Source organism: Diplodia seriata (assembly GCF_021436955.1).
Source record: "Diplodia seriata strain FDS-637 chromosome Unknown scaffold_2, whole genome shotgun sequence".
Taxonomy (NCBI): Eukaryota; Fungi; Ascomycota; class Dothideomycetes; order Botryosphaeriales; family Botryosphaeriaceae; genus Diplodia; species Diplodia seriata.
Genome location: NW_027117309.1, coordinates 3,807,875 through 3,825,912, shown reverse-complemented (window position 1 = coordinate 3,825,912; position 18,038 = coordinate 3,807,875). Strand labels below are relative to the sequence as shown.

At 58.3% G+C, this 18,038-nt stretch overlaps 4 protein-coding genes across 4 annotated transcripts; 1 reads left to right on the top strand and 3 right to left on the bottom strand.

Annotated features, from left to right (window-relative positions):
- Nucleotides 1–3,967: 3,967 nt before the first annotated feature.
- Nucleotides 3,968–5,251, top strand: SLS55_002507 (uncharacterized protein; the record flags this gene model as incomplete). Its single annotated transcript, XM_066773989.1, has 1 exon — nucleotides 3,968–5,251. One exon carries the CDS (start codon nucleotides 3,968–3,970, stop codon nucleotides 5,249–5,251), a length of 1,284 nt encoding a protein of 427 aa, XP_066636556.1.
- A 2,630-nt stretch (nucleotides 5,252–7,881) lies between these two features.
- Nucleotides 7,882–8,239, bottom strand: SLS55_002506 (uncharacterized protein; the record flags this gene model as incomplete). The annotated part of the gene is made up of 2 exons (XM_066773988.1): nucleotides 7,882–7,955; nucleotides 8,002–8,239. The coding sequence occupies 2 exons, from the start codon at nucleotides 8,237–8,239 to the stop codon at nucleotides 7,882–7,884; spliced, it is 312 nt and encodes a 103-aa protein (XP_066636555.1).
- Nucleotides 8,240–11,808: 3,569 nt separating this feature from the next.
- On the bottom strand, nucleotides 11,809–13,448 carry SLS55_002505 (uncharacterized protein; the record flags this gene model as incomplete). The annotated part of the gene is made up of 4 exons (XM_066773987.1): nucleotides 11,809–12,272; nucleotides 12,331–12,794; nucleotides 12,848–13,384; nucleotides 13,444–13,448. 4 exons carry the CDS (start codon nucleotides 13,446–13,448, stop codon nucleotides 11,809–11,811), a joined length of 1,470 nt encoding a protein of 489 aa, XP_066636554.1.
- Nucleotides 13,449–14,751: 1,303 nt separating this feature from the next.
- On the bottom strand, nucleotides 14,752–16,116 carry LDB19_2 (Endocytosis regulator; the record flags this gene model as incomplete). The annotated part of the gene is made up of 1 exon (XM_066773986.1): nucleotides 14,752–16,116. One exon carries the CDS (start codon nucleotides 16,114–16,116, stop codon nucleotides 14,752–14,754), a length of 1,365 nt encoding a protein of 454 aa, XP_066636553.1.
- Nucleotides 16,117–18,038: the final 1,922 nt, after the last annotated feature.

Below are 18,038 nucleotides of genomic sequence, written 5' to 3'. Positions count from 1 at the left end.
CCAACAACTTACGGACGAATAAGTTATTGGTTACGACGAAACAGTGCAATGTGCTTCGCATCACAGTCATCGAACGACCAACCCAACCCTCCAATACAGCCAACCAGCTGTCATTGCAGCATTTGCGAGCTGTGCACACCAACAAGACCAAACTTCATCGACATAGACTGAAATTTTCCGGCTCAGCTGGATGCTCTGGCATCTCTTTCATCATGGCCTTTTTTTTTTTCTCTCTCTTCTTTTTCTTGCTTATATGGATACCCTCTACCGGCTACGCACCGTCTGCAGCAGAGACGATCCACTATTTTGGGGCACACAATCCTATCAGCCCACGATCACACCGGCGGGACCAAGGTGTGTTCGTCTACACAATATTAGAACCCGGTTTCACTCTGCTGTGGACGGTGGGCAGTTGGCCACCCACATGCTGTCTGGACAGCAACTTTTCCTTTCTCTTGTCTTCTCTACTCCGGTCTGTATACCACGAGCAACGGTTGGAAGGACTATTTCAAAGTCTTTTTTTTTGTTGCTAACCCCCATGCGTCATCCAATTTTTTTTTGGTTTGCATCAATTCTATTAACGACAGTCTAGAGAGACGAAGGACTCCCTCCATAATTGGGAATGGAAGCAAATGAGCAATGGTGCCAAGAAGCGAAAGCGGGTAGTCTGATAACGGGTGGTGGGGTGATGCATGAATGATGACTCTTATTTTCTTCTTACGGCCATTCATGTTGGAGACGAGGAAAGGAAAAGTAGTGGCTTCTGGCGGTGTCCTCGCGGGCCTTTCTCACCCTTGCATATCGAAATGACTTTGGTGTTCTTCTTTCTCTTCTGATCTCTTCCTGACTTCAAGTCTGCAGTTTTCCTCGGTTTCCTATACATGTGCTTTTTCCACTTGTTCTACCTACTTCCTAGTCGGCTTGTCTTACTCTGCATCAAAGTCTGCAGCGCGAGTAAGCATATCAAAGCAAAGCAAAGTAAGCGAGCCCTTCAAACAACCATGTATGATTTCGAAAATCTTCCGACGTGTGGTGATTTCTCGAGTAAATTGGGTACTCAAAGCTCACTTCCAGTCCCATTCTTAAAGGGGTGCCTCATAGCGGGTTGTAAAAGCACTGAGCCCGCCGACATATGTCGCAGAAATATTGTAGGCCATACTTACGTGGTCAGTGGAGTCCAATCCCTGGACGGGTTTGTATGTACGGGTTCGAGAACCGCATCTACGTCCGAATTTGATTTTTGCTTCGGCTTCTCATGTAGCGTTCTCGGCGGGGCTCAAGGCTTCGGTAAACTGCTGTGGCCCACCCTGCTGGCCCGCCGCATATGCAGGGCCACCGGATGTCCCACTTTTTTTTTTTTTTTTGTCCATCGAGACCAAAAGGGTTGTGCTAATGCTGTGAGATGCACTTTCTGGAGCTTAACGTAGAGCAGATGAAGTGGTGGAGAACTGGCTCTCTCTTTGACCAAATGTTTCGTAGATCAGCTTCACTGCTCCGTTGAACTTGAAGCTGATTGGCGCGGGATACGTAAAGTGGGAGCCGGCCGGCTGTCGGCCTGGGTACGTTTTGGCATTTAGTGATGAGCGCCGGGGGGGCCGAGAAGCTTGGGCACCAGTGTAAGAGGATCTGCAGCGAGGAGAATTGGTTGACATTATTATTCGGTGGTCGACGCGCTGCCTATTTCATGCCACGGCAATGCGCGTACGCTACTGTGTACTGTCGCGTGACCTTCTCCCCACGATTGCGATGTTGTGCATATTTACCTCACATGAGGCTGGTGTATAAGGGAGGCTGAGACATGGGGAACGATCATGGGTTACTCTAAATGCAGATGATCAGCTTTGCGAAGCCTTCCGCAGCCATCGCGGCCGTCCCAATGATGAAGGAGACTAGCGTGCCTACATGCGAACATCAGGTGGGATGGGCGCGGGAGCTGCTCGGGCTTAGGCGCCATTGGTAGCGGAAATACGACATGAAGGCTGCGCTTAGACAGATCGGAACAGAGGCGCCCGGTGCATTGTGCTCGCTCCATGCTAGACCGAGCCGTGGTTGAGACTGTACCACTACGACTACCCTACCACACGACGATACGCTCAACATGATAATGACGAGGGCATGTGCGATTCGGTACAGGGACTTGTAGGAACTGAATGCGTTCACTTTGCGACACTTGCGGCAGCGGCCATTCGTCAATTCTCCAACCCTGAAGCCTTCAACTGCATCGTACTCGTAGACGGATCGGCGCACTAGCAGCGTCATGAGCTACTCGGAGCGTGGTGGCCCGGCAGCAGGTTATCACACCGAGCGAGCTAATGGAATCAAGATAAGGCAGGCAGGTAGCTGCCGTCATCCCGCGCCAGGCGAGCCAAAAGTGCAATTGGAGGCTGCCAAATCACGGCTGCACGCGGCGGTAAATGCATGACGAAGACGACTCGCGTGTCAGATAGGCAGCGGCAGGCAGCTGTACGGCTAGTAGCAGCTAGCCACGCAAGCAGAGAGCCGCAGAGGACGAAGAAGCAGCCCCACCGCAGCGCAACAGGTGGCTGCGTTCATCATCTGTCCACGTTGAGCTCGCCGCAGCGCGTGATGGGCCGGTGGATGCAGGCTTATCGGTCACAGAGAGCGGTGGGCGAAGGGGCCTGCGTTGAGCGGGCTGAGGGGCGGCTTGCAACCCCGGATCTGCACCCACGACTGCTGCTTGCAGCGTAGGGTGGCGTCTGTGTCCGCTGGAGCTCCGGCAGGTGACGCGCAGTGGAGTGGGCGCGCGCAGCGGCTTTTGCGGCGCTGGACGGCGGCGATGCTTGGCCTCTGGGGCAGGTGGGCAAGGGGGGGCGCGATTGCGATGCAGGCGCTTCCCGAAGAGCGAGGACTGGAAAGCTTGGGGGCAGTTAACCTAGTCCCGCGTGTTGTGGGGTGCATCGGCGGTGCTGCAACAGAGATAAGGACGGCCGCTCTGACAGGCGGCGAGGCCGCGGCGCATCACGAGACCAGGCCATACGTCAGGAATGCGACAGCGAGCTTGGCAGGCACCGTCGGAGCGCAGTCGTCAGCGCGCCGGCGTCACAGCGCAGCAAGGCGGGCAGCTGCACCAGCCGCGCGAAACGTCCGGCCGACAGCACCACCGCGCAACCGCGAGACTCGGCCGGCGGCGCTTGCAGACCCTGAGCTGGTTGGGTTGGGCTGTGCTTGCCGGGGCGAACACCGTGCGTCCGTGGCTGGAGCTTCGCTGCGCAGGGCTGGGGCGGGCTCTTGCTCGCGTGCGCCTAACGGCAGCTGCGCTAGCGGCGTGGGTTACCAGTCGTCCGGCCTCCTCCATGTAGTGATCGCCCTCGGGGGCCCTGACCCTGGCCGCCGCCTGCGCTCTCGGCAGCAAAGGGAAGGCGTGGGCTGTAGTAATGCCGCCGATACGGCTGGCTGCGTCCCTTGCAGCGCCTGCGGTTGGCCAGCGTTCCAAGTCAGTCCTTCCTCGCCACCAGCCGCGCGCAGTCAGCAGCCCTTATCTCGACTCCCCGTAATCAAGCACCCGCGCATGCGGCCTGCCCCCGTGCTGTGCTGTTGTGCTGTCACTGCTCCAGGAGCTGCCTGTCGAGGCCCGAGTGTCCTTTGTTCATCTCTCAAAAACTGCCCGTCAGCCTCATGTTCGCCGTCTCCTCACACGCCCTGTTTCCATTACGAGACTGCTCGGCAAGTGGCAGTAGCTTCGGAGCCTAGGCCGGGCCAACGTCACCACCACCTGCTCCACCGCGCGCCGCCCGAGCCCGCCAGCCTGAGCATATTACCACCGCTCGCAGCCATGATGGTTCCACGCTCCTACCGCTACACCTCCCACCACCCTCCCCCCGACCGCAGCATGGGTTCCGTCAGGATGCCGCGATCCCGTTCACCCGCCCAGCCACCCCCCCGGAAACAATCACCGCGGCCCTCCGCTCCCCAGCAGCTCTCTGCGAAGCCCGCCCATTCGAAACCCATGGTCATCCCGGCCCGCAACCAGCCCCAACAAGCTCCGCCGCCCGCCCGCACCAGAGGTCCTCACAGCTCGTGCAAGCACCGCTCGGCATCCGAGCACCACCCCAACACCGTTCCGCCCGCTGTCGCAGCATTGCTCGCTGTGACGTCGATCCCCCGGCCGCGCCGCGCCTCTTCGCCGCGCCGTCGCCTTCAGTATGCCGATCGCCGCATCTCTATCGACGAGCTTATCGAGGAATGGAGAGCCGAGGACAAGGAGATTTCACCGGGCAGCTATGGATCGCCGCTGGACATTCTGTTGGAGCGTGTCGAGGATTGCGATACTGACGACAGCTTGAGCTTTGAGGACGCCAGCCAAAAGGAACGCAACTTCGTCTCTCCTCGCTCCATCTCGAGCGAGTCCATCCCGTCTGTGCCCGACCTGGACGAAGATCGGTCCGTTCTCTCTTGGAGCAGTCCTTCCACTCCGAGGTCGCCGTCGTTGGCAAGACGAGCAGGCGAGCGGAGGGAGAAGAGGGTCGTGTCATCACCACCAAAAGAAGAGGCTATCCTCGACCACCCGCTGCTGCATTATGGCTTCGTCGAGAGTGAAGAGGACGCACCGGAACCCCCGGCCCCTGAGGTCAGGATTGAACGCCAGGCGCCTGCATCAAGGTTGAAGTCAGCTTTCACCTCAAACCTCACCGCATCCATACAGGCCCTGAAGTCGGCGGCCAAGTCGTTTTCCAACTTCACAGCCCCGAGCGTTCCGCCGGAGGATCTCCTCACCCGCTCCCTGTTGTCTCCCCGATTCGCGAGCGAGATGCGCCCTAAGAACTTCCAGGGCACCCCCGATCCAGCTCTCCGCCGCTACCTCAACCCGAGCACTTCGAACAGAGCGCTTTCTCCGACTGAACTCTCGCAGCAGCTACACGAGGCTCTTTTGCACGGCCAGCCCGTGGATGACTCTGGCGACGGGCCCATGATTCAGATGCAAACATATGAGCGCCGCTCACGCAGCCAATCTCGCGGCAAGCGCCGTACCACGGACCCCGCGTCGGAAGCCGGTCGTGCGCTGAGCCCGCAGCCAGCCGTGCGCCAGAGAGAACCCCGCGAGAACAGCGACTTCCTACGTGTCATTGTGCTGGAGATGAACATGCGCCGCGAGGGCAAGCTCGACGCGCGTGCCATGGGTAAGGCCAGGATATGGCTTCCGCCTCGCAAAACCAGCGCGCGTAGCGAAGAGGAGGACGCAGTGAATGGGGTTCCGGTCCGTTGGGCAGGTGTGTTGGCAGACGCGTGCTGAGCGGCTCTTGGGAATCTCCAACGAACAGTCATACTTGCATAAGGGGCGCAGGGGATGTGGTTGGAAGGGTTGACGTGGGCGCACCAAATCCCCGTCCCGGTACTACGTTGGATCTGCATGCGCTGCAGGAGACTCTCAGATGGAGCTTCCAAAAAGCGCACTCTCCCCGAAGCTCCATACCTCACCGGTTCCCGGAAATTTCTGCAGCACCAGCCCTTGCTGCAGCTAGCGACGCGAGCCGGAGGACAACCTCGAGTGCGATTCCATTCCAGCATCCCGAATGTCGACCGCCGCCATCGAATTTCTGCCGCCGCCCCCTACCGGGAATAAATTGGGTTTTCGCCTACCCGAACGGACCCGCCAAGCGAAAAAGCAATAGACGCGAGACCCTGCGTCAACATCAATCCCCAAGGACCACATCCATCCTTGTGCGCGACACATGGCATCCGATCACATGAGGGTCGTCCCGCAGAGCGCTACAGGCAATTTTTTTTCCTGCACACCGCTTCGGGCCTTCAACGCTGGGCGTGCCGATGCACGCTGCGATCTGCTTTCAAGCCCGGTTCCACCACCTTCGGGCCGCCCGGCCTTACCGTGACTTCGGGAGGCAAAGGCCCTTGCCGGCTAGGCGTCCGCAAACAATCCACGCACACGACGCCAACGCCCAGCGCCCGGCATCCTTGGTGGATAAATGGTGCTAACTCCATTAGGCAACTGGGTGGAAACGACTGGAACGGACAAAAAGAGCATGGGCGCGGGTTGGGCGGGGCGTGGCTTGCGTGGGCGCGGGTTGCATCGGGTGCTCCAGGAAAATTCGTTTCGACTCCGCTATGTGGGGGCTGCAGCGCGCCGGAGTGGAAAAATCGAAATTGGTTTTTTTTGCTGCCCGAAGCTCGAGCGAAGCTCCTGGCGCTGGACCTTCCACTTCTCTGCTGGCTCCGTTAGCTCACCGACTTGACCTGCCTCTTGCTTGTTGGCGTCTTTTCTGCCTCTTTGCAACCTAACGCAGCGCACCTTGGCCGCCTGACTATCGTCTCACCAAGCCGGCAAATTGTTCGTCCACCGGGCCGAGCTCGCGATTGTCTCGCAATCTGCACATGCCTTCACATTCGACCGCCTTGCTGCTCGCCTCGCTGTCTGCCGCTTGCAGACCACGTGCTCGCCGGGTCTCGCCTGCCCTGGTACCTCAGGACATGTTGGACTCATCATTCACGACATTATGACCAATACCCTGCAGGCTTGCTACCATCTTTCATCAGGCAACCTCTCGGCTCGGCACCTCGACTGCCGATGACGAGGGCCCATCTGCTTTTTGGTCAACACAGCCAGCTTTTTTTTTTTACCACGATCGTCACATCTCCACCTTCGTCATTGCTTTCACTGTCATCGTCATCGTTAGCGAGCATCACACAGCATAAGCGTTCTCGGCAATTCATCGCCGGCTTGTCATGATTGGCATTCTCATTGTCTACCGTCATCATTCTCTGTCAAATATTCATTTTCCGGGTCGTGTACAGATGTTCGACCAAACCAGCAAACAGGCAGGACCTCGTACGCTATATCGGCGTCCACTGTGAATGAGCCTGCACGCATTGTTTCATTCGTTTGATGAGGACGCATATTTTCTAGCATTTTGTTAAACTCTCACCGGTGCATTGGCGTTTATGGTATAGTGCGTACGTGGGTATTGGTTTCGAGCCACTGGGGTTCTTGGTTCGGGCGCGTGTATTCTTAAGTCCCCTTGAGAGACTCGGGCGGACAGATGCGAAGATACCTTAGATTAGTTTGCGAGTTGCTTATGCGTACATGAGATAAGACGAGAGAATAAACCTTTGATTGATCTACGAGCTCGATTCCGTTTGATAAGACTTCCCTCAGTAACGGGGGGTCACTAGGTGAAGGCATTTCACATCTTGCGAAGGTGGGCCAGACCAAGCATCTGGACGACTTCCCTTCCTCATTCGCTTCATGTGCGGAGCCAGAAGGTGCTACTTACTACTAACCAGCTGCCAACTTGCTTGTTCAGATAAGCCTACACGTGCACGGGCCCGCATTGAGCTGGAGATCATCGGTGGGGGTGATGTACATGCTGAACTGGCCACGAAGCATGCCACCTCAGTTATAGGCTGAGGAATGCCGATAGGTACGCTGTTGGGCGCCAGCGCACAAGGACCTGCTAGAAACAATGGAGCTCCATTCGGGAGAGAGGCACCGAGCTTTCGCAGGAAAACATGGAAAGAATTAGAATCATTAGCAGATTATATTGTTGTTGTCGTTGTTGCCGTTGCTTATCAGAGCTGATCATCCTATTATCGAGGAGGGTTGTAAGGACTTGAAGTTCTGGGATCGCCTGGAGACAAGTGTGTGTTCGAGGCACATGCAAAGCGCGACGGCCAACTCATCTTAGTTAGGTGACAGGATATGGCTGTCCAGCCCTCTCCTTGTCTACTATGAAACGTCCGTTCCACATCATTTTTACACAAGGATCCATTGAGTTTGCGCTTGTGAAGACAGTGTTAGCCAGTCGAATTACCGGAAACCTAGTACCAGGATCCCAACCGACTCTGCCCTAGGTTCTCGTGACAGCGCTATTATCTGGCCTTTTTGCCTCCATATCTACAATTGCCCACCTAGTCGGCCCTCTTCTTTCCGCGCATGACCCTGCGCCTTTGGGCCATCATGTGCGAGTAAAGGATGTACGAGCCTGACACAGGTTAACTCAGAAGAAGGAGGCACGAAAAAAGACATACCAGGCACGTAAATGGCCAGCACAGCCCACAAGCCGTAGGCGATGAGCGGGTTCAATTCGGCAGCGGGGCCGGTAGCCCTGAAAACCAACCAGCACTCACAAGAGATGCCGAGCGGGTAGAGCACGTAGAAGGTATTGTACCGTAGCCAGCTCAGAATGGCCGGAACCTTGCCACTGCTCAACAGGAAGACAAAGTAACTGTAGCGGATGACCTCGGTGACGGACCAGGCAATCAGCATGCCAGCGAAGGCGGGAGAGTGCGCGGTCGATTCTGGGAAGGGATAGGCAATGCCCCACACCAGCAAGAGGCGGGAGGCCACTTGCATGAGGGTGGTGAGGAGAGGCGCGCGGACGATGCCTGGAGAAAGACCATTGCGGTCAGCACATCGCCCTAGTATCTGCTCTCTACCCCTCTGTCCACGTCTTCTTCTGCCTTTCTGGCAGCTTTCTTCCCCTACACACAGCAAATGCCTGCGCCAATACCGCCTTGACCAATCTGACATGCATATCTCGTAGCTCCCTCCAGATGACCAAAGACTCACCAAAAGCTGCATGTCCTACCTCAGCCAGCGCCAACGTCTGTACCCAACGCACGAAGTCGTCGACGCCGCCAAAGACGTTGGTCAAACCGACCAGCGGCACCAGCAGCACGACGCGGCCCAACACGGCCGTCCACAGCAATGCCGAAGCCGCATTGTACGAGAGGAGATAGGTCTGGGCGACGGTGCTGGTGCCCGCCTTAGGCTTCGTTGTTGGGGCGGTGGAGGACATGGTCAGTTCGGTGGACCGAGGAGTGGGCGGGATGGCTTCGGCGCGAAGACCAGTAACGGAGGTCCGTAGGTCGTGGTGAAGGCAAGCAAGACAGTGCCCGCGATGGTCGTTGCGACGAGCGGTGGCTTAGCAATAGCCGTCGACAAAGCAGAACTCGATTGAGCGGGAGGCAATTGTGTAGCGCAACGGCCTAGCGGTGTGGCCAAGTCAAATGGAGGTCGCTGCGAGGCACCGTTAGCTGATGCGCTCCGTCTTTCAACAGAAAATGTTTTTTTGCGGCGATGGTTGGGGAGAGACGACTCCAGCTTCCAACCGAGGCAGGTCGGCGTTTGGAGCTACGAGTCTCCGACACCACCGACAACTGATGCATCGCCCTGAGTCTAAGCTGCTTCGCAATCCCGAGGGCATTGTGCACCTAACCGGTTGCGTGAAGTGCCTCAAACTGGCGCGATGCTTCTTCCATAGTCACTAGGTATGTGATAGAGACGGGCCCCAGATTTGATTTGCTATTGTACTCGTCATGTCTTGTTGAGCGCACATAATGCCACGAAGCGCTCGACACTTTACTGTTTCAGAAAGCTATCTCGCATTGCTGGCCGTGGTCTGAGGTATCAGACGACTTGCGCCTCTCGAGGGAATAAAAAAAAGAAAAAAGGGCCAGCTGTCCGCTGCCGCATGCAGTAAAAGATGCAGGACCCAAACCAGGGGCAAGCCGAAAATATACTAATATGTGGGAAAGCAGACGATCCGCGCTTCATCCATAAAAAGGAAGACCCGTCACAGCCTTTTCCCGTTCAAATGATGCCCCTTACACAGTAAACACCCACGCCCGCCCTCATCTACCATTGACACGCACCAACGCCAAGGAAAGGAAAACTCCTAATGCTTGCCCTGTGCTCGCTTTTTTGCCGCTGAAAGGGAAAAGAAAAGGACAAATGCAGAAGGTAAAGAGGATATCCCAAGAACCCAGTGTGGCTCATAAAAACAACTGGGCCATGGCTGTCCGTGCGGTACATTTCTTGCCGCAGTCTTTGACCACGCACTTCTGGAACGGGTTCGGTAGGCGGCTACTCGAGCCAGCAGGCTCTTTGCCTTTGCGTTTTGACGCGTGTCGATTCCTTGCGCACTCGCCGCAATATACCTTTTGCGCCGTAAACGTTAAAACCAGCTCTAAAGTGCTCGGGTAGAATCAACGACGTTGTTGGGCGGAGTGCACTTACATGGCCACATGCTTTGATTACCCAGACTTGGCTCTTTTCGCCTCCTTCCGGGCCCGCGCACAGGTCCGCATCGCAATTGGGACAGGTTATGACATCCCCCTCTGCCGGCGACCGCGTGAATCCCGGTGGAGCTTTGGGCGGAGGTTCATATGTCGGCGTGCTCTCGCGCTCGAGGCCGAGGTCAAAGGCGGCAGCGCCGTAGTTCATGACACCTGGCGCGAGGAAGCCCGCGTGGCCGTTGTTGAGCTCGAGGAGGCCATCTGGATCACGCCCAATTAGCCGCTGAATGTAGGGCGCCCTCTGCGACGTCCGCGGGTGCGTGTCACGCTGATCTCGCCGCTCTCTCCGCTGGTGGTGCTGGTGGTGCTGGACAGACGTGCGCTCACCAAGTATGTGCATGAGTCGCCGGTGCACCGGGCTGTTCCTTCGACTGCGCGTCCTAAACCCTCCCTCGCCAGGAGGTGCCCTGTTCACGCCGTGTCGCGCCCCAATGTCGGCAAACAACACCTCGAACCCGAAGTCGTCCTCCACATCGGTAAGGTCTACGGCCGTGGCGGGTGTCCGTCTTCGCGCGGGAATGGTGCGCGACGACACAAACTCGACCTCGGGGCTCGGGGGGGCCGCATGCTGGGCTGAGGGGTTTGGCGGCGGATGAGGAGGCGTGTCGTCGGACAAGTCGATGATCTCTCGAGCGAAGCGCGGCGGACGTGAGGCTCGGGCTGATTGGATTGGCGGGGCGATTGGCGTTGTCGACGAGTCGGCCAGAGCGGGATCGTCTTCGGATGTGAGGTCTATGACGTCCGCCGGCGGGAGGTGGCTCGAAGCGGCAGGCGTGGACATGGCAGGCCGTCGGAAGTCAAAGCCGTCGCCAGCAAAGCGGTGGCGTAAGGGAGGAAGGTGTAGGCCGGAGGTTTGCGGGTGTTGGGGGGCGTGCGGCGGCGGAGTGGAGCTGGCGGAGGACGCTGGACGGCGAAGGGCTGCTTGGCCGGAGCTCTCGCGGTGGCTGCGCTGCATGTCGTCGTGAGATCTCTGCGCAGGCAGGAGTGTCAGTCTTTGTTGGTTGGTCAGCGGCGGCAGCTCGCCCGCAGTTTGGGCGGCACGCGGCGCGCGGGCATCGGCTCGTACCTTGGGGATGCGGTGATGCGGCCAGCCGTTGGGCGGGTTCGTGCTGTCCATGCTCAGGATTGCGGGAAGCGCGCTCGCGGCGGAGCGGAGGTGAGAGAAGGGCTGGGTCGGGGGTGTCGGCGGTCGTGAGCAGGCGGCTCCAGCAGCGCCAATGCGGCCGGCGGTGCTTGGTGGCGGATTAATGAGGTGTTGTGATTTGAACGGCAGTCCAGCGGACTCGGCGGCTCGACTCGCGCCTGCAACACCGTGCACGATGCTTTGCGATGGCGCTCTTGGTGCTTGCTGGCTCGGTGCAGCAGCCAGGGCCGGTTTGCAATTTTCTGTGGGCGCTGCGAGCAGCGGGAGTCTCACCTGTCGGGTGCCGCTGATGTCCACCTGTCGGGAAGCGGCGCCCTTCCTGCCTGCAATGCGCAAAGTATACAACTACTCCAGCAAGGGGGGCCCCGTGGATTCCACTGCATTCACCGACTGCTGCCCGCGCCACGGGTGCAAGAGGCCAGTCACTCGCGGTTGCACCTTCAATGGACCCTTGGCCTGCTCATGGCGCCGCCGAAAGTGCTGGTACATGAATCGCCAAAAACCTTCCTGATGTCATTCCTTTCTCTGCTCGCTTTCCTGCGCGCATGGCGAGCCCAAACAATTTACGCATGGCGCCTACCCTAGTTCCCCCGCACCGGCTGAACCGCTTTCTTTCAAGCTGAGCCCAGCACCGCCAGTCCTCCCTCCGCCGTCAGCGCCACAACCGACTGCGCCGAGGCTCCCCATTGCACCGCCGCTCCGGGGATTGCTTTCCTGAACGGCTCCGACCAACTCTTGGTCGACTTTGCGTAGTGCTGCACCGCAACGCTGCCCGATCCTGCCGCAGCAAGGAACTGGCCCGTGTAGTCCCACTGCACGCTCTGCACTGTGCTGCCGATGTCGAGCGTCTTGATGCTTGCCGCCTTCCGCAGATCCCAGATCTGGACCGTCGTCTGGCCTTGCACCGCGGCCGCGAGCCAGGTGCCGTTCTCGGAGAAAGCAATTGTCTGGAGAGGGCCGCCTACATCGAACGTTGCCATAGTCTCCCCGTTCTTAACATCGAATACCTTGATTTGCCCATCCCGACCACCTCCAGCAAACAAGTGACCATCGGGGTGGAATGCACCACAAAGAAGCTCTGGGGAAGCGGTCAGTGAAAATCGACACAAACGTGGCCGAGAACGCAGGGCACATACCGGTATCCGTAAAGACCTGCGTGAGCTGCTTGTTGCTGCCCAAGTCGTAGAGGATGTAGCTCTTATCCACACCGGTCGACGCGAGGATGTCGCCACAAGGATGGATCGAAAGGGATGTCGCCGCTCCTGCATGGGAGCCAAACTGAGCAACCTCCGCGCCCGCCTCAAACACCTTGATTGCCCCGGTCGATGTTGCAACAACTGGCTTGTCGTTGTACCAGGCACCAGCCGTGACGCTGCCGCCAGCCTTCAGCGCATTGACCACCTGCTTTTGTGAAAGAGAGAACACGCCAGCAACGCCGTCCTTTCCTCCAGTAAGGGCGAGATCGCCGCTCTTGTCGAGAGCGAGCGTCTTGCCGCCGGGATATAGGGGCTCTGTCTCGTGCGTGGTGTCGAACGATTGGATGGTCTCTGGCGTAGCCCAGCCGTCAGGAACAGGGCGCTTTCTCCGCGTGGCGGATAGTCTAGAAGAGTTAGCTTGCTACACCAGCGCGATGAGGTTTCGCGGATAACGTACTGTTGGTGGGTCTCATCGATCTTCGCCACGACCGCATCAGGGAGTCCGGCGCTATCCACCTGCATGGCATCTCCGGCGGGGGCGCCACCAGCGCTCACGCTGATGCGGGAGAGAGCGTTGCGAGACTCGTCCCTCTCTCGCGTCAGCCGTGCGATGACCCTAACGGCAGCATCGTGTTGGTAGAGGGCAGTGCTAAGCTCCTGTCGAGTTTGCGCAAGTTGTTGCTTAAGCTGGTATGTTTCGAGGGCGACGGCATCCCATTCGTTTTGAAAGGTAGCAAGGAGGGAGGGAATGGAAGTAAGTGTTGGCGGACGCGGGCGGACGACGCGCTGTGTTTTGAGCTCGACAAGGTCGTCTGCAGTGAGCTCCTCGCCGTTGACGGGATCGGTGCCATGCTCGGCGACGTATGCCTCGATCAGACGTTTCTCGAAGACGTTTCCTGCGGGTGCGTGAGCTTCGGCGCGCGTCGACAGAGCTTCGAAATCTACGAACCACTCTTCTTGGACGCGACGGGGACCTGCGGCGCTTCGCCGGAAACTGCAAGGAGGTCAGCAGATGCGATTGGAGTGCAATTTGGGTGCATCCTACTTGCGCACAGCATTTTGGCGGGGTTGACTGGGGATGGAGGGCAACTGCGTGGAGCTGCTGAAGCGGAGCGCGAGCGAACAGGAACTTCTTGGGTGCAAACACGCCAAGACTTGACACATTGCCCGTCAAACACGCTAACGTCATGGGATCTGCGGGCGACGGCGTGACGGCGGGATCTCCTCCGGCGTCAACCTCACCTCATCAACCGTTCGCCACACCTAAAATCTCTGCTAAGATTCAACAGCCAACCCTGACCCTTCCCGTTCGCTTAGGTTCACGTGGCGAACCGCTTGGTCCTTTCCAATGCTACATCGTATACCGGTTCCGAGTCACGGCCGAGCAATACCACCCAAGTTGCGCTACCTGCGGCGACAGTGGCCTCGGTATTAAGGTACCTAGTGAAGACGCGGAATACCACCAGCTACCGGTGTGCTTCGCTTCAGATTCTGACCAGGCCACTACATCGCATTGCAGTAGCCATGTTTTTTCACGTCCTGCGAGTGGCTCTATTTTCCCATTACATGAGTAGTTGGAGCAAATGTCCGGTTGCATGCAAATACTTCCGGAAATAGGCTTCAGCTAGCCATGTTAAATAGTTGCAGTACCGTTGATACGCTTCGTCTAGTGCGCTACGTCGTGTGCGGTGCGGGAGTGCAGCTGAGGACTTACCTCGCTTTCCAGAACTATTTGCTGTACGACTGCGCGCACTTGTTAGGTGCCACTGAGCTTGGTGAAGTTGATCAAGGTGGCTTTTTTGGAACAGGCGATACGGGAACATTCCAGTTGAGCTCCAGTATGGTTTTTTGGGGGACAAGCATACTATCATACTGTAGAATCGCACAACGTGAAATCATTGTCAACCAGTCATGAGACACTTTCTGGTGCAGTTGAAGTCGGGATCCTGATGCTTTTGTGCAACTCCAAATCTTCGTCTACATGGAATTAACCATCCATGCAAATAGCGTACTTAAGGGGTGAAGTATATAGAGTTGAAATTAAATTACGTATTGCAAAAAATTCGCATGCTTCTCCTGAAGCCCCTCTCTGGGTATTGGTATGATGCTGTCCATGATTTAAGACGCCAATCCCTGTCCTCTTGTTGAAATTCTAGAGGCTCTGTTCGAGCCACCCAAACAATGCTTTTTTTGGTCCACATAACTCCAATGAAATCAACCAATCAAGACTGTGCTGCCAATTCGTGGCATGCATGGGTATATCCTCCGCATCCACCCTGAGTCCTACCATTGTAAAGAAAAATGACAAAGAAAATTCGTGACCGCGTCTTGGAAGTGTTGAACAATAGGCGAGGTAGGGTTTTAAGAATGGTTTAGCGAAAGACGCTCGATCTCCTCCAAGTCCCGAGTAGCCAATTCCTCGTTATACACTGGCGGGCTAGCAGGAAGGTTCAACCAATCAAGGAGCGGAGGAGGAGCTTCGATATCGTCGTATAAAGGGGGCTGCTCTTCATCCCACGAGATTCCCAGTCCAGCTCTCTCGGTAAGGACCAGGTTGAATTGGGTTCTCAGAACACGCGCGGCACCGGTAGGAGTGACCTGAGTAGGCTTGTTGTCAGGAGCCCACTCCTCGGCAACGACCATTTCGACAACAAGGTTGTGCTTGACCTCCAGACCGTTTTCGGCCTGGACATCGCAAGCGGGCTTCAAAAGCGGGTTGACCATGGCATGAAACTCGACTTCGATGGAATCGTTCTGAATGTCGGTCTTCCAGCCATGCTTGACGTCATCGGAACCAATGACGCGGGTGTCTTCGTGGATGATGCCCTTGCCTTCACCCCCGACCTTGGAGATGTGCTTGGGGCAAGCAGGTGAGACAAACTTGGTATGTTCCTCGATGCGCCAGTTGAGCTTGCGGAGCTTCCAGCGAGTAGTAGACTTGTCCCTCTTCTCTTCCACCAAGCCAGACATACGCATCTCCACGTTGAAGTCTCCAATGGGGTGGACGACGTTGGGTAGGGTGACGGAAGCAGTCAGGTTGGTGGGGGGGAAAATGCGAACAGAGTGCTTGTCATTTGCAGGCAAAATGGCACGCTTGATGTCGATGCTGCGGCCGAAGGTGATGACCTCGCCAGTGGTGGTGGTGGCCTCGGCGGCGAGGCGGTAGTCGAGAACGACAAGGGGGTTGTTGGTCGAGGCGGGGAGGTGGCCGGGGACCAGGTAGCTGAAGGGGAACTGGTGCTCGCCCTTGTTCAGGAGCAACTGGCCTTGGTTGAAGGTCCACTGCTTCAATTCCGTGGTTTGCGAGGTGCAGTCGGCGCATTGCTTAACGACGGGCTCCTTGGTGGTGGTGGTGGCCAGCAGCTTCATCTCGAACTTCTCGATGGTGATCTCGGGCTCGATGACGTCGAGGCGAAGCTGACCGGAGAAGATGGCGCCGGTCGAGTTTTGGGGCGTGTTGTACAGGACAATCGGGGGCGACTCGACCACGAGGTCCATCTTAGCGGGCTTTGCGGTCTCCAGCTTGGTGGCGCTCTTCCTCTCGTAGGACTTGTGGCGGACGCCAAGGCTGTGGCGCTTGAAGGCGTCCATGTTGGGGCGGCTGGGCGAGGTGGCGCGCTTGATGACCTTGGACAGGATCTTGGGCTCGTGGTGATCGAGCTCGTAGGGCGGCGGGGACGACGAGTCGGTCCTCCGCGGGAGGGGAAAATGCAACAGGCCAGGCATGGTGGTGTGGCGGGGATGCTCAGTGGCGGGCGGTGGTTCGAGTGGGATTGTATGGTTCGCCCGGATGCGGAAGGCGGTTGCGGACGATCTGGGGTAGACGTTCAGGATAGCGTCTTGTGTTGGATCAGCAGGCGCAGGCGTAGGGCGGGAAAAAACATAGTCCTCTGGATGGGCGTGATATATCTCGGCTCGCCGTGGGGTGCGGCTCCGCGGGGCTTATGTACTGCAGCACCGCGTGCCACGAAAAAATGCTAAGCGTTGAGCTTTGGCAGAAGAATTCTCATGACCAGCGCCATGATGACGATAGGCCGAGCAAACGTGCTGCCCCTGCGCGCAGGGCCACAGGGCCGAATGCCGGCGCTAATTTGCTCCTATTCTCGCAGCCCTGTGCGCTTCCCGCGCTGCTTCCCGCGACGCCCCCGGCCACAGTGCCCGCCAGCGATGACTCCCGCCGGCACATCGCACCATCCACCGCCGCCCTCCCGCCATTCGTGGTGTTGTGCCCCGCGACAGCCACGCGCAGCCTGCCCTTCCCCGCAGTCGGCAGTCCCCTTTTCTCCGCGGAGGCGCCCTGCACGCCGCCCTGTGGCCCTGCACTGCGCCCGCGAGCAGCTCGTGTGCGCAGCACGAGAAATGGCGCGTCAATGTCGTTTTTTTCAGCCGCGACGGGCAGCGAGGTTCGGGGGGCCAGGCACCGTGCATTTCTCTGACTAACGAACGCACTGACTGGGCTAGACAGCCGGCGCTTCTAGAAAAAACTCCTCGCGGTGGTGCGCCGCGGCCAAGGTCGCGCACACCTCGCATCAGATCCGTCCCCACCGGCACAGGGCGCGCTCGCCGATTGATCGCGCGTTTTCTCCCTCGATCGCCGCCCTTCCTGCAGCCAGCGCCCTGGCAGCGCCCTCACCGGTGCTGCCTGGCAGCCTCGCGACGCCCGATGTCGCTCCGCCCAGCGCGCAGAGCCGGCGGCGGAGGCGATCTGCCAAAGCGGTTGCTGGATGCGGTTCACTGCGGCTCAAGTTGGATCTGGCCTTGTGATCTGTGGAGCACCCAGCCTGTGCTCCAGGCGCTCACCCGACGCGACCTGCGACGGAGTGTGAGCTGACACATTCATGATTCCCTCATGACGCCCCGGCCGCCCTGCAGCCGCTCCAATTGGAGCCGTTCCTGGCCTGCACGCGCAGTCACGGTCGCAAATACCGGTGAGGGGCTGCTGGCAGCGAACTCCTGGCGCTGCTATTGCAATTCCCACGCAAGCCGTGAGCAATGTCGCGTCAATGCCCTAGGGCTGAGAATAGCAACACCCGGATCAACCACACGCCTGGGCAATATGGCCCTTTCATTGCGACACCCCTCTCTCACGCCTTCATTTCGTGCCCCTCTCGCAGCAGTGGCCCCCTCGGCCGCCCTGAGGCATTGAGGCACTGGGCCTCGTTCGTGATGAGATCATCAATGGGGACTGTCAACAAATGCCGCGACACGTCAACGTGGATTCCAGGCCACGGCGTCGAGGTCACCGCGTGTCCCAGTTTCACGATGTGCTGCCACCAAGCGCCCGCCGCCAGGAGCCTCCTGACCCTCTCGCAACGCCTCAACCCCAGTGCGGTTGTCGTCGGCCTTCACGAGCAGTCTAGCCCGTGGTCCCCTCCACAGCGTCCACACAGTCCACCCGTCTAGCGCTCCGCAGGACCCATCTTCGCCGCTGCGCAGGTTGCAGCGGCATCCACCTGCACCGCTGGTGTCCGACAAGCGCGGACAAGACGGTCCAGAGCCAGCGTGACACCGGTACCTGACGATCGCGATCTTCCGCACCGCACCGCGCCGCTGCCCGCGGCGCCATTTGCATGTCAACTGGCGCATTTTTGCGCTGCATACAGCAAGGTGCACGTAAGGGAATTTTTTCCCCTCCCGTAAGAGCCGCC